General features: G+C 32.8%; 1 protein-coding gene across 1 annotated transcript in view; it reads left to right on the forward strand.

The window, feature by feature from the left end:
* Positions 1 to 16,580, forward strand: part of Ptr (patched domain-containing protein) — a 183,889-nt gene that overhangs the window by 145,318 nt on the left and 21,991 nt on the right. The window contains exons 5-6 of the mRNA XM_085957600.1: positions 8,378 to 8,585; positions 9,789 to 9,924. Coding sequence (XP_085813726.1) covers positions 8,378 to 8,585; positions 9,789 to 9,924 — 344 coding nt within the window. The remainder of the gene's footprint in view (positions 1 to 8,377; positions 8,586 to 9,788; positions 9,925 to 16,580) is intronic.

Here is a 16,580-nt window from a genome sequence, read left to right on the forward strand (position 1 = left end):
TACAAGTACCTGGATTGCACAGTCGAGAAGAAATCTGCAAATTTATCTAACACTCTTAATTCGGACAAATTAAAACAACTTAAATATTCTTCTCGAAAAATGTTATTTTTGAATCAACCTACATAATGTGTGAATAAACATTTTTAATTATCCATATCAATAAAAATTCTTTACGATCAAGCATCACCGATGAACATTTATTTACAAATAGTTTTAAGAATCTCAACTACAAAATTAACACCTTATATTTAAAAAAAAATGTAAAACAGTTTCATTCTTCTCATTAAAGTGTTGGCTATTAGATAATTTTTTTTTTTTTTTATCTTGAGATGCCTTTTTCATGATAATAAATAATGTATGACATTCATTGTATATTCCTAATGTGGCCCTTCATCCGAAAAGTTTGCCCAGGCCTGGTATATACTATAGTTGCCAGCAGGGCTTAACAATATTAAAATACTAAACGCCATAAATTACTGCGAAAGAATACGAAAATTCGAGAAAAACAAAATTTAGTTATCTTTAAAATCTAGTAAAATAGTGAAAAAAAGTTGTGTTTTCATTTTTAACATTTTATAAAGACACATTATTATATTTTATTCCATTAGAAAGAGACAGAGTAATTTTTATGAAGCATTAATTAACACGTAGTAATTGTTATAGAAGTTTATAATTGCTTACAGCGCTCGAAATGGACCAGAACGCACGGAACGCTGCTTCGGTTCATGAAATATTCGACACTACCGCTTTCTGGAAAACATAAAAATGTCGCTTCAGTTCGGGAATTAATATGAAAATCATAATATTAAATAACATTTTTTAATAAGTTTAATAAGACACACGTGACATGACCATGTCGGATACAATTATTTCTACAAACAATGATACGATCCTGTGTTGTTTTGTGTTCTTAATAATATAACATACATAAAATTATAGTTTTGTACTTTTGAATATCAAACGCAAAATCCTATGGAATGCCATAGGATTTTGCGTTTGATATTCCAGTATACGCTTTCTGACATCTTCAATGTCTATGGTACCTCGTCTCAAGGATAGTGTATACACATACCATAGGTACACCTTAGTTTAGTTTTCCCAATCATCCTCTTCCTTCCCTGTATATTGAAGATGATCCTTTTCCTTGATAAATGCCTTGTCAAATGGACACGTTCCATTTTCAAATGTGTAATAGATAAATTTATAAATTTAGCGGATTTTACAAATGAAAGTTATATTCACATTGTTTAAACTCAATGATTGCTATAAATCATATCAATTACCAGCCGTTCTTTCTTGCCAAACTTTTTCAACTACTGTACAACGTTTACGGGAATTTACAGTAGACGTTGCACATGCATTAGTACCGTTACAAAATATCGAATCATTCATATTAATAATTTAGTCAAATTTATACACGTTTCTATTTTTTTAGACATGCACCGTGTTAATAATTAGACGTGCAGATCCGTTCACTTATTAATAATAAAATATACTAATATATACACGATTAAATAATTATAATATGTTTTTACGTCTTAGAGGCTACTTGATTTTCAATTGAGAACACATACTAATTGAATGCAGGATAAAAAAAACTGCAGTTAGAAACTAGCTGATGATCTCACTTAATGTTGAAACAAGCTTTCAGATGCATTAGTCAGTTATTAAATTAATACACACCGGGACAAATAAAATGGATTCATTGATTTGTTAAGTTTTTGCTAGACTTCACAGTTTCGATTAATAATTTTACTATAACCTTGATTGTAATAATAAATGTCATATTAAATTACATGTAACAAAAAATACGTATAAAGTAAATAGACATAAAAACAGAAGTTACTTATTGCTATGCTAGGGGCAGTATTGCCATGTTTTTGTCACCGAAATATATTACACGGTTCCAAAAATTATAGTATATACCTACAGGTTTTTGTATGTCACGTAAACGTAATGGGGACTTTGAGTGAGAAAATATTTTACTAGGGACTTTTTCCTTCTAAAGAAACTTTTGTTTTCTCGGCTCGATAAATTTACCTCTATTACGAATTTATAGTATTTCGAACCAAACTATGGTATGGACATACCGAAATTATGGTAGCTTTGTTGTATTTTTTAAAAATCTAGAAATGAGATTTTTAAGAAAGAATACCTACCGATTTTTTTTAAACGGTACATGTTCAAACACGCGCGTTAACATCATTCTACTCCCTACTTCAATTATAGTTTGTCAATTTATGGCTACGGCCGTACGTTGTAGCTTAACCACTGGGGAATGCCAAAAGAAATGGCGTATTTCAAAAAACACTACCTTATTCTTAGGTCAATAATTATTATAAAGCAATCATTATTCGTAGGATGTTTATCACACTTGAATGGTAAAAGACATAGCTTATAATTAGTGTCTTTAGAATTATCTTCAAATGTGTTAATCTTGCCCAATTTTTGAATAATAAAATGCCTAATTCTTGTCAAATTTGGGATAACAGAGATTATCAATATAATTATTTATCATTAATATTTCACTATAATAATGTCGACATAAATTATACTGATGGTTTTATAAATGCGTTTAAAAATTAATGAATGTAAAAAATCTTAATACCACTGCACATTTATGTACTGAAATATGACTATATTTTAAAACATTAGAGCGAGAGGTTTAAAAGAATACTATTTTATGTAATACACATACTTTATGCAGTCATCAAATGTTTAAAATAAATATAAAGGATAATAAGGCTTCAAAATTATATAAATAGTTTATCTACAACGTTTAAGGAATGTCCAGGATCATGCATTGAAAATAGAACAAAAGCTGCATTTTCACTTACGCTGAGCATGTACCCCCTTAACAGATTTTGTTTTTTACGAGAAATGGATGTCAGCCACTTGCTCAACCTATTAGGTCCATACCCTGACTCAACAAATTGAAAAACAATATGTGTACTTGCCAGATCTAGGATTCGAACCTGGGACCCACGGTCAGTTACTTCAGTAATATTTAACTCTCACCACCTGTCTGAATTTCATACCCGTTATATTGACATATTCTGTGGCGTGACAAATAAAAGATAACCTCCCCTGGTGAAGGTATGTTGGGATTGTTCCAGGGAAATCATTTATTTAAATCTTTTGATCGAATTAACTTTTTACGGGACAATAAGGCTAGTATGCCTTAGCATATAAATGGGGAAATAACATATATACTCAATTGTATCTATATGTTATGCATACTTTTCTAAAACACATAATATGCATCGGTAATCTTTCTGGCTCATTAATAGATTTCTTTTACCGATTTACGATTATGACGATACCTGAAAAAGAACAACTGTTCTGTTACTTTACTAACGTTATATGTATTAAGTTATTTAAGACTAAAACCACCCGACCGTAGATGTTCATACACAATGTCTAGATTAGCTGAGTTCTATCTATATGCCGCTGGTTGCAGATGCAATTTTAATGTGTGGCTTTCTCCTAAGTAACAGGTTTCAATTTTGCCGAGTTATTTATTACAGAACTCATTTATGTACATGCTTCACACATCGCTGGAATGAAATGAAACAATTATAAATGCCATATGAATGCGTCAGAATAATTACAGCTCTTTGTATTGTATATTATATATTATTGTTATAAATATAACATACTTGTTCTCCTTTTTACTTATTCGCGTGTAAATTTACAATATTTCTATACTAAATTGAAATATTCCTACCTTCCTATCAACGCAAATTTTGCTCGGTGCATCTGTGATGCTTACTGTGTGTCGTGTGTAGAACTTGTGATTTTTTGACTTTTTTTCGTCTCCAGAATTCTTGGATTCAAGATTGTTTTTCTTGAGAATTAAATTGGTTTAGGTAGGTACTTATATAATTTTTGAAACTTTTCGCCGTTTTTTTTATCGTGGATTTTTGGATTGCACATCAATACATTATCTCTTAAGAATGACCTCTGCAACGAGCCCGAAACGACGTGGAAAGAAGAAGGAATAATACGCGGTGACAACCGAAAAATCTTTTACGATTGGTTTACGTATTGATGTCTCTCGAGAATTCTGCAGGCAGAATCTGTTTAAGTTAAAATTTTAGACCCTTTTTATGATCTTTTTACCAAAAATTATATATATACCGTATTTATCATTATTATCACCGGCGAATTAAAAAATCGGTCCCAATTCAAAGCCGAGAGCTATTTTTTCTTTAGCTTTTCTTGCCATTTTTTTTTGCCGGAAAATTTTCGTTTCAGAGTCGAGTGTTTTACCTTTTTATGGCGAATTTTACCCCTTTGTTATTTTTTTAAAATGTAAGAATTTCTCAAATTCTCGAGATTCTCATTGATGATTTCTCGAGATTCGAGGTTCACCTTTTCTAATTATTTCTTGAAAATTTTATCGATCACAACCTCTAATCATGTGGTCGAACTATTTGATGTTGCTCTTCTATACTCTCAGAATGAATAACTTTTTTTAATGTACTTAGTTAAGGTTAGGTGGTTGTTTTAACAATTTTATGTTGTATACATAATTTGGAAAAAAAACCTCTAGATAACCTTTGGAAAAATACATTCGAGAATAATTATTTTTGAAAAAAAAATATGTCGCCTAATGTGACTCGTACCTGTATCCACTGGATTCGTGCGAATGTGCTATCAAATCTTGTGAATTATTTATTGAATAAATAAATATTTTTAAATAACTTTATAATGCAAACAACCTCAAAAATATAATAAAAGATTTATTTTCAACAAAAATTTTTCATTTTATAGTGGTATAAATGAAGCATTTCGATCATCAATCATATAAGCCAGTGGTGGCAAACTTATGACACGCGTTTGAAGAGAAAAATACCTAATAATAATAAATGACAGATCACATTGTAAAAAAATAGCAGAAAAATACTCTTCAAGAATAAGCATTAGGTATAATTTAAATATATAATTGGATAGGTCGGTCCTTAGACTTTATGCTTCACATATAATATTATCGCACTAACCTCATCAGGCGGCGGGGAATGCCGCGCCGCGAACCTCTAATTTTGATCAATTTACAATGGTTGAGACCACTGTAGCGAGAGAATACCTCACCTGATCGGAGCAATTCTGCTGTCAATTTATGCGAAAATAACCAAACTAATTAATACAATAACAAAAAAAAAACATTTCCACCCACAAAAATGACTCCATCAAATAAGAAACAAAAACTTGGTGAAACCAGTAATAGTAAATCTGACAGTTTCAAAATTGGTGAACCGAAATTTATGGCGTAATTAAAAAAGTGTTAAAGCTACATTTATGTGTTATGTTCTATGAGTATTGTCAAGAACATCATCATTTTTTTAATAGAATTTTCCTCACAACTGCTCGGCACGTCAGACAGTTGAAAAATAGTATTAGGGAAATTTTGGCACGCCTACGTAAAAAGGTTCGCCAACCCTGCTATAAGCTCTAATACTGCATCTTTATTATGTATCTTAATTGATTATTTTGATACGGGTTATTAAGACTCCATACTTGTTAAATCATCCATTGTTTATTGATTCGTAATGGCAAGCTTCAACGCCTTAAGTGGCATGTTTAATTTGTTGTATCGATTTTAATATGTCATTAAACCAATTTATAACAATGCAAAAGAATTTTTGCCACCATTATAGATACAAATAATCAATATTGATTCTCGAATTGTTTACATATTTTCCTTTATTATTTATTTAATTACTAGTATGGCTAATTAGGGAATTAATTTGTATAAATATTAATTATTCTTGAATGTGATATTTTCAATACTTACTAAACCCATTTAAAATGTGTTTCTCATTTTATGATTAACTAACTTCATGCCAATAGGTACTACGTTATAAAATATTGTCGAACAAGAACTTCTTGTCCACGTGTTAAAACAGTGAACTAACAAGCCTCTCTTTGCACTTCCGTTTTAAATGAGGAACGTCCCTAAATTTATCATTACTATCAATTTACGTAATTGTACGCTTTTTATAATAAATATTATATATAAAACTTTCTGGAGTAATATTAAAATTATTATTAGTAATCTTTTGGTTTATTGCGAAGAAGAAAAGTAGTCACATCTGAAAAGAGAGGCGATACATTCTTTAAACACACGTTGCCACCATGACAGGTACGTCACTGAGGAGTCTTCCATATGCGACTACAGCGACTTCCGGTTATCGACAAGTCCGACAGTAGTCTGATACATTTTATAAAGTGTAATATTTTACAAATCGATATTTTTCCGAAAACATTAAAAAAGTGTATACCCGTTCTTCAAACCAAGTGGATTATGGCGTCCTGGAAGGCTGCTAAATACCATCTATACAGTGTATACAGCGGAGCTACGGGTGCTGGTATGACCTGAAATGATGCAGGAATACTGGCTAGCGATAGGGATTCCTGGAGGCGATGTGTTATGTCATTGCCAACACAAGTAGAAAGCCGATACATTCACAACGACTGGTCCTACTTTTTCCGCCCCTCCCGTTGTTGTCTATGTACGAACTGTCATTGCCTGTCATTGTTCTATAGAGTGCTCATACTCACGCGTTTGTCGTGTTCACACAGGGAATGGTTTGATTTGAATAGATAATTTACAAGATAAATAATACACTAGCATTATCACTCCTTCTACAAATGTAATGCATAGATCAATGCTACTATTTTTTTGGAAATCGATATAACCACCGGTTTTTGTTTGAAAGACTAGTCTGACTTTGACAGCTGATGAATAACAGGAATGTATATTATTTATTAATAACACTGATAGTTAATATATTTCATTTGAGAATTTTCTATAATTCAATTTGAAACGAGAAAGGGCGAATCGATATATGAAGCAATCTGGGATCTGATTTTAACAGCTGAAAAGTGGACCACTCGTTACTTGTGCAAAAAGTTATGCTCAGGCTATATTAATCTTAAGATGGCGGTGGTTATGTCCATATGCTATAACTGAAAAGATGAAATGAATTTAGTTATATTCTTCATAAGTTAGAACTAAACGAAACGTCGTGATGGTCTCGGGGATGTCATAAACCGGAGCTGCGTTCCGGTCCGCTCCGGTCTATTTCGACCCCTGGTATTGTTAAATAATGAGCTCTGATATCACATCACATTGCATCCATAACATTTCCAAATAAAACAATGTTTCGTATGTCGTAAACGTTGAATCGTAAATTGTTTTGCTTCCTCATGATAAGATTATTTTGTATGTATACAACCAATCCACACAGTGTGTTACATTTCACATTATTTATAATGTATCACTGCTGAGTGATAATACAATTGCGAATCTGTTTACATCAATGTTTATAAAAAGTTTTTGTCTTGTTATTGTAGAGATATAATGTAGTGAAATGAGAACAATGATGACAATAATAACTACATTATTATTGGTTCTACAATCCGTCAATGCGGTGTAGATCTTAGTCGACTACCGAAGAGGTTTCTGAGAAGATTTTTACAAGAAATAACTGCTAACAATTCGGGCAGTCGATCACATTGAAAAAAATATAATTTAATAATCTGCCAGATGATCGGGAATTCAAAAACTTCCATCGCGGATAGTCATGTATTAATTTTACTAACCTACTTTTTCTATTATCTTTGTCGAAGCGAAAGATTTTTTATAATGTCATTTATTTTACAATAAAGCTATGCTAACTATTGTCATCTTCTCGTCCAAGCATATCTTATTACTACTCGAATGAATGCCTTAACAACCTTTTTCAAAGTTTCATCTCAACCTATATTAAATTAAAATTGAAAAAAAATTGGAATTTAAAAAAATAGAATTAAGAATGTTACATTTTTAATTATTGTGTTATAAATATCATACATTGCGATGTAAATAAGAAACAACTACATTAAATATTGAATATATATTTATATAAGTACATCATTCCAAGCCCGGATAAGACAGCGCAAACAATATTCACAAGCTTGTTAAAATACCTATTACCTAATCATAACTCATTGACATAATTGTATCAGGGCTCGAAATGGAGCGCACCGGAGTTCTGTCTGAGATAGATATGCCATATAATAGAAATAAAAAATCTAACACACTTATTTTTTATAAAATATACATTAATAACTATGTAAATATCTTCAGAAAATTGTCGACAGCTCCGGTTTGTAAACTTTTCCATTTCGAGCGCTGAATTGAATAACTCTTGTTTACAGCCAATTAAACTATGTAGATTTTTCTTTTTGCCTATTCTTGTATACTTAATGCAGCAACCATAATCTGCGCTTAATATTCCACGGTAGTCAATGATTCTGGTGGTTTTACTATTAATTTTTATTTTTTGTGCTATGGCAATATTTACTAAAAATATTTTTTTTTTCTATTTAGGGGAGCAGAATGGGAGGAAACATTCTTAGAGACTGTTGGTCGCGTACAAGACTCAGGGATGTTCAAGCACATCTCCATAGCACGATTCGCGTCACGAACTCTGGACCACGAACTGGAGCGGAACACCAGAACCGTAGTGCCGTACTTCATGTCCACCTTCGTAATCATGGGACTCTTTTCCATCCTCACGTGTATGATGTCTGATTGGGTAAGTAATAAAAATAGTACATTCTGACACAGGCGCGCACATAGAAAAATGAATTGGAGGGGGTCCATCTCGAAAAATATCTACAATAATTTATTGAATATTTAAGTGGCGGGAGTGAGCGGGGTTAACCAAATCTACAAGGCCTACTAGTTATGACTTCCCGTCGCTTCAACCATAGCAGTTTCCGGGTACATACCCTTTACCCAGACATTTCGAATTTTAAGTGTAACGATAACAATTGTCTAGCAGGTGTAATACAGTTTGCTCATCTACGATTTATTGTGCATGTTGCATTAACTGTCGCATCCACAAGTCGATTTTCGAAAGAGAGAATTTCAAAAAATATCTATAATAATTTATTATTGAATATTAAAATGACGGGAGTGGGCGGGGTTAACAAAATCTATCAGGTGCCATAAACTTCCACATTTATCTCGCCTATTCCGGGTACATTCTCCTTACCGAGACACTCAGAATTTTAAGTGGAACGATAAAAAATGTCCAGCAGGTGTACCAAAGTTTACTCATCTACGATGTTGCTTTAACTGTCTCATATACAAGTGGTTATCGAACTCGAACAGTATAACCTTCATAGTGATGTCTGACGAAGAGAAAAAAGGTGATATTCCATTCACCTAACTAATTTGTATTTTTTCCGTTCCTGGGGGGGGGGGGGTCTGAACTCGAAACTCCTCCCAATATGCGCGCCTTGTCATAAAGCCTTTTAATAGTATTGGTCTCCGCCATATAGTTACCTCATTTCTGTAGTACGAGTAAGATTGCAAAACATGCTATGTCAGTTTTTTTGGCAAATTAAGTTATGTATACCTACCATAAAACTCGTCTCAGTGAGATCTACAGGATATCAAAATATGGTATGTCTATGTCTTATAGGTTGGGAGAAATAAGCTGTGTCAGTATGTGATATGTCCATTGTTTGAAGTTATTTCGAAGTTTAAAATTGCTCTCCTGAACAATTTAGAAAAAAAAACTGACATGTCGTATTTAGCCATCTTACTACAGATTAATGATTTTTATTAAAATGTAGGTATCATATTATTATTCTAACACTGTGTAAATTTTCTAAACTTTCAACGCATGCCGTAATAGAAAGTTTTCAAATCTACTTTAATGCTAAATTTATTTGTCGTTACAATCCTGGAGCGAAAAACTAATGACTTTTGATTTATTCATGAAATAAAGGTGCGGTCGAAGCCCTGGCTGGGATTGCTTGGGAACATATCAGCAGTGATGGCCACAGCTTCTGCTTTTGGGGTTGCCATTTATCTAGGGATTGAATTCATTGGAATCAACCTTGCTGCACCGTTCTTGATGATAGGTAAGTCAATTTTAATCAAAAAATAAAATAGAATATCAATTAATCAATTTTATGAAAAGTTTTCATTGGGAACGAATACCATAAGGTACTAGCCACACTGCAGTGGCGAGGGGCGGAGGTAGGCTGTGTAGTTTCAACGTAAATAGTGCACACTAAACATTGTCAGTCATACTTATCGGTTTTTTCAGATGGTGTTGGTTAGTTTTTAAAATTCAATGAAACCCTGCCTAAACCAAACCATAATAGTTTAGGTACGCTATGGTTAATCCGACATAAATATAGTGCACACTTTTTCAATCATACTTATTTGTTTGCGTTCAATTAAGAATACATATTACATTATGGTGATAGTTAGTTTTTTTTAAATTCATTGCCCAAAATTAAAAGCCCTGCCCAACCAAACAATAATCGATAAAAAATATTTTATAAATAAACGAATATTTTTTGACTAGTATTATTTACTATGGCTTGGATTGGGCAGGATTTAATTGAATTTTAAAAACTAACAATCGCCATTTACACATTGTAGTCTTAGTTTAATGAAAACAAATACGTTTGACAGACAAAGTTTAGTATGCACTATTTATGTCAGATCTTAACAGCCTACCTCCACCCTTCGCCACTGAGTCACAGTTATAATAACGTATCAATAACATTAATTGTAACGATTGAATTATTCATATTTGCATTAATAATATGTTTTTTTTTCGTCAATGTATGTATGGATGGACAATACACAAAAAAATATTTACCTAAGGTATTGTATCTCATGGGTAGGCAGGGGTGATTTTCTTTGACGCAGATAATTCCATTGATTCGTCAGAAGATTTAAAAAAGGACCTCGAAAGAGTTCAAGCTGGTCTTATAATTTAGAAAAAATATAGCAAAACTTAAAAAACATGCGTAGGTATTTCTCAGAAATTTAGTTCTTATACAATATTACCCAAACCATAACAAAATTCCTGCTAATATTATCGAATAGCCTTCAAATATAACCACTCAAACATATGCTTATTAATTATATACAAAAAATTAACTATATATTATGTGTCATAACTCATCACTTACATTCTCAATAATAATCATTTTTAGATAAAGGCTCTGATTTATGGTTTTTTTTTTTTTTTTTGGTGGGAGGGCTCAAAATCAGTCAGTGCGTCTGATCCCTAAACCCGCCACTGTGAGTAGATACTAATTATGATGGCTTAAGCATGGTGTAATTGTAAAACACACTCTGTAATTTATATTCTTAGTTCAATGAAAATAAATAAGTATGACTGACAAAGTTTAGTATGCACTATTTATGGCGGATCTCCATAACCTACCCCGACACTCTTCATCTAATGATGAAGTCACTCTTCTTGTTATAACATGAAAATTATCATAAAATTTGAAGAAATTTTTTCCAGATTTCTCGTAACTAACAATAAAATTGGCTTATGGCGACAAGATAATATTATGACAGTATATATATGTTAATTTTACTTTGTACCTAGTGGATATTTATATATTATACTCTATGAATATGAATGAAGGATGAATCATCAAAACTGTGAACCTGAAGAATAAAAACTAAAAATATTTATACCTTTTTATAATATTTACATTGTTAAATGTCCAGTGAAAGTTGAACTGTGTAAACAGGATATCATATCCAATACTCGATCAACTTTCTACAAAACGACTCGTTTGCAAGGCTTTCAATAATATGTTTTTACTTAACCACAAGAGTATTGCGTGAAATAGTGTGTTAAATAAGCAACTTGTCCATCGAAGGGACACCTTTAAGGCTATCCACAACCGTGTCCGGCAATTTGTACGTATGCAGTCCGCCGTATCACACTTCACCGTGAAATATATGGTCGTATATTAAAGACCATCAAATATCTATGGGGCGTATATTACTGAGATAAAATTCACGTCTAAATAAAATACGGTTCTTGTCGGTTTACAGGAAGCCAGCGACAAACAAATTTTGAAAATAGCCGATATACTGGATTATTTGTTAGGTTAGATTAAATTTTCATTTTTGAATTCATGAATTTTGCTAAAATCAGGTATGAAAATTGAATTAATGTTCATACTGAATCTAATAAAATTGCCTAGTATGACGCCTTCAGCATAGTGGTGTACGTGCATGGGCGCGATACCCGAGAGATGCAGGTCCGACTCCTACGGGGTGGGGTGTCTTACTTTTTTCATAAAGATTGTTTTCTATAGGTTATAATATATTTTCTCAGTAAGTGTTTTCAAAATTATCTATGTTCAAACAATGGTTAATTAAAAATATTGTTATTTCGTTTGACATGACTTTAAAAACGTTTGAACACTATACAGATAAATAAACGAAAATTCTTAAAAAATTCATAGCACTACCATTTCTCCCACTTCATCTCACTTTGTCCATAATATCTATGATCTGAGATTTTTTGAAAATTATTAGGTATGCATTTTCAACAATAGTACATCCTTTAATACTATGTAAGTACCTAAGTTAAGAATAGGATAATACATATATAGATAATAATATATTAAGTTGCTTTTATTTAAAATGCCCAGGTAACCAGTTTATCAATGTAATGTAATTCACCTTTCATTTTGCACGTGTTGTACGTACGATTATGTATCGTAACTTCATAACATATTATCATATGTGTGAAACAATCGAAGACAAAATAAACAATGTACAATAGAGTAACTAATAACTTGTCATCATCAGTATTGTGAGAAAATGGTTTGATTCAGAATAAATAATAATACTTAGTCATAACACCGAAAAGAACAATGAACTATATTGAACATTTAGGCAAATTTTATACAATTAAAACAAAGGTGAGGAAACTTTGAGCGGCAAAATGTTTCCCTGGAATAAAATGTCGCATCAGAGAAACACCTGCCATTTTTGTCATAATTTCCTCACAATTTATCGGACGTGAAAAGGAGTAATTATTTTCCCCGTGAGTGATGTTTATGAGTGTTGGGCCATTACCACTAATTGGTGACAAGATTGTGGCTTTCGAGATTGCACACAAATGCAGATATAACTTGTCATGTAACAGCATGAATAATGAACTTGAATCCCATAATATGAAACATAATATGTAAAATAACTAGTGTTACCACTACACGTTGTAAAAAAAATAGATACCTACCTAATTAACGACAAGACGCGTAAACAGAGACGTGGATGATGGTCTTGACAGCTGGTCCAATGATTTAATAAATTTTATATATATTTTTGAAAATATTGAATTTAACAATGCAGCAGTCATCATAAATTACAAATTAGAATACACGTGTATTGGAATAATAATACATCAAAATGATAATTCAACGGATTTCATTTTATCTCTCAATTGCATCTTCATTTGATTTGATATATTCGGACCGTCTCCCACATAAAATTTGGGTGCATACTAACGACTAGGGATTGCAATACCGAATGAAAATGTCAATACCGGTTTTTCGGTATTTCTTATTGAATACCGGTATTAATACCGATATTTCTTAAACATTTAAAAAACAGAAGTAGATGCTTATTAATAAATATAGCTATTAATATATTTTTAAAATACTATTTTATAGCAAAAACCTACATACTTACATGTATTATGTTGACCTTTAAAGATATGTATTAATCAAAATTGTAGAACTAGTGATTTTTTACAAATAATTTGAATATATTGATAATTTTAACTGAAGCCCTCAAAAGTTCATCAAGACTTCCAACACAAATTGAAAAACAATATGTGTACTTGCCAGACCCAGGATTCGAACCTGGGACCCACGCCGCGCGGCCATCGTGGGTGTCAACCTGTGAAACTTTCTATTCACATAACGTCTTACGTTCATCCTTTATGTAACACTATTTTTCATCAAGTAACTGTCGAGGTACATACACTAATTATTACATAAACAAAATGTTTAAACTTGGGGGCAAAGGACGTTAACAACAGTCCATTTAGATAGTAATATTATGGAGCTTATATTTCAACACATTCCGTGTGTCGCGATTGTAGCCGTCAAAACATTTTGGTTTACAAAAGTCTACAGGTATTTGTACTGTACGTGTCACTCCTAAATTACATGTCATAACGTCAGGTGTCATCAAATTTAATGTTAGGTTGAACTTCAAAAAAAATATCTGCTGTGCATCCAATCCAGTTGTTTTTGGACAACGAAAAATAATGATACAAGTGACAGAAAGTCTTACGACTTTAGTACTGAATTTGACTTAATTTTAGAACAAAGTAGGTGCTAAGAAATATGTACCTTTTTAACATTTTGTTAACGTGATCTTTGTATTTCTATTCGTGTAGACATCGAATATTCGAACGCCTTTAATGGTCGAGCGGTTTACACGTCAGCTTATAATATCGTGGGTCCCAGGTTCGAATCCTAGGTCTGGCAAAATGCACATATCGTTTTTCAATTTGTGCTGGAAGTCTGACATACTAGATTGAGTAAGTGGTTAACATCCTTTTCTCGTAAAAATAAAAATCTGTTAATACAAAAACCTTCACTCTGTGGAGGCCCATAGGATCGGAAATGGTACAAAAAGTCGACCCTCTGATCTTACCCCATAAACATCATTAAATATACTTCGTCTACGGAATAGGCTAATGAAATATCATTATTAGAATCTAAATTACGTACTTAAGTGAAAATATTAAAAAATATATTGACCTGCTTTAAACATTTTTTAAACATCTTGGAATTACCTGACCTGCTTAGTCCATGTTCGCTTCTTATTGTATTCGCCTACATAAACCACCGGTGCGTTAATCCCCCCCCCCCCGCTCGCCTGACGACCCTTCCACCGTAGCAAGTGTAGAATATAGTCGCCATGGTATGACTGTGCGGGGTATAGATGGTCATACATACACAAAAACTCAACCAAAGGTGGAGTTAATGCCCGCGCAGGTTTAGAGTACCTACAAACCTACAAACTTATTTATCAAAAAATGGATGGGGGAGCCACTGTCGAAAACTACCTAATCAAGACTCGCAACTACAGAATCTGACATTTGAATGACGTTTTTAAAATGGCGTCCATATGGTAGTTCGTAGTTCCATTTTTGTCCGTTCTTTAGATACGTTTGTAGGACTGTAACCATATGTTTAATCTCTGTCACTTGTTAGTCTTCTTGTTTCTTCTCAAACTATGCCAGCATCACGTAGCTTCATATTTTTTCATATTTCAGGACAATACAATTCTGTTGGATTCAAGGTAGGTCAAGTTAACAGTCTATTGAGGCATCTATATTCTATTGTATGTGATCGAGCCAGGTCCAACGTTGATACTCTCAAGTATCCTCCGCAAGTATCCGTTCTTTAAACTCAATATGCGATTAATCTGACCTTTCGTCAAGCATCGAACAAGCAGTATTTGGTTTAAACTGAGTGATATGAGTGTTTGATACAGCTTAATTGAGATCATTCAAGAGACAATCGACAGGTTGCACGACAATTATTCTTCCGTCGATTTGAATATTAACGTGAAGAAGTCTTGAAAAATCAATGCTACGGTAAACTGGATGAAAATGTGAAAAATTAGGGCCGTTATACGTGCATAATAATTGTCATGGGACAAATAAAGTTGATTGAATAATTTTAATATGAGAGAACTGATTGTACCTTCAGATTTTATAAATCGAACACACCACGATCGATACGATGTCATTGGTCACTTGTTTATTGGTGCCGCGTTCGTCTCGGAATACTAATTTCGATTATTCTAGTAAGTGTTACCTATCTGCAATCTATCTACGGCGTACCTTTATTATTATTTGTTTACGTAATTTAGCGCGCAGGCAACACGGCACGGGCAGGTGAGTTCCACTGCGGTTTGCAATAATCACCCATCATAAGTTATGCAACTATCCGGCGTACAAAATAATGAAATGCATGCACTCACCATGTCATGAATTCGTTTGCGAATTCCAGGTAATCATATCTTAAGAGGCGTACATACACATACACTTAATAATAATGTTATATTTATTCCGTACGTGGATACTGATCTTAGTTCCTAATGAATAAACATATTAATATGGAACTTCTTTTGACTATTGTCGCAGCGACTTATAGGTGAAATATCCACCAGCCAGGTATTCATGGTTACATGTAAATTGTACGTATTACATTTCATCGTAGCACAGTTCGCCGTGATAACAGTGTACTATACGGTCATCTCTATAGCACCGAGATGAAAAAATCGTATCCGGAAATTTGTACGTAAACAGTTTACCGCAGGACACTTATTCGTGTGCGGCAGTACGTGAAACAAGAGTTCGTGTAACATTTAATCAAATGACGAGTTCTTCGTTGAACATTTCACCGTGGAGTAATTTGTACATATGCTGTAACATGTGGAGATGTCTTTACTAGGTTAGGTTAGGTTGGGTTAGGTTAAGGTTAATCTAATTGGAACAGTACTATTTGCAAACTATCGCCGCATTTTGTAAGATACGTAGAAATGTATTCCACGGTTCAACGAAGAACTCGTCATTTGATAAAATGTTATACGAACTCATGTTTCACGTACTGCGGCGTACGAATAAGTGTCCCACGATTAACTGCATACGTACAATTTATATGTAACCGAAAAAAATACGCGTTGTTCGTTCAACATTGCAGACAATAATTTTCCAATT

Source organism: Rhyacophila brunnea, unplaced genomic scaffold (assembly GCF_057557595.1).
Source record: "Rhyacophila brunnea isolate RB1 unplaced genomic scaffold, BYU_Rbru_1.0 scaffold_7, whole genome shotgun sequence".
Lineage (NCBI taxonomy): Eukaryota > Metazoa > Arthropoda > Insecta > Trichoptera > Rhyacophilidae > Rhyacophila > Rhyacophila brunnea.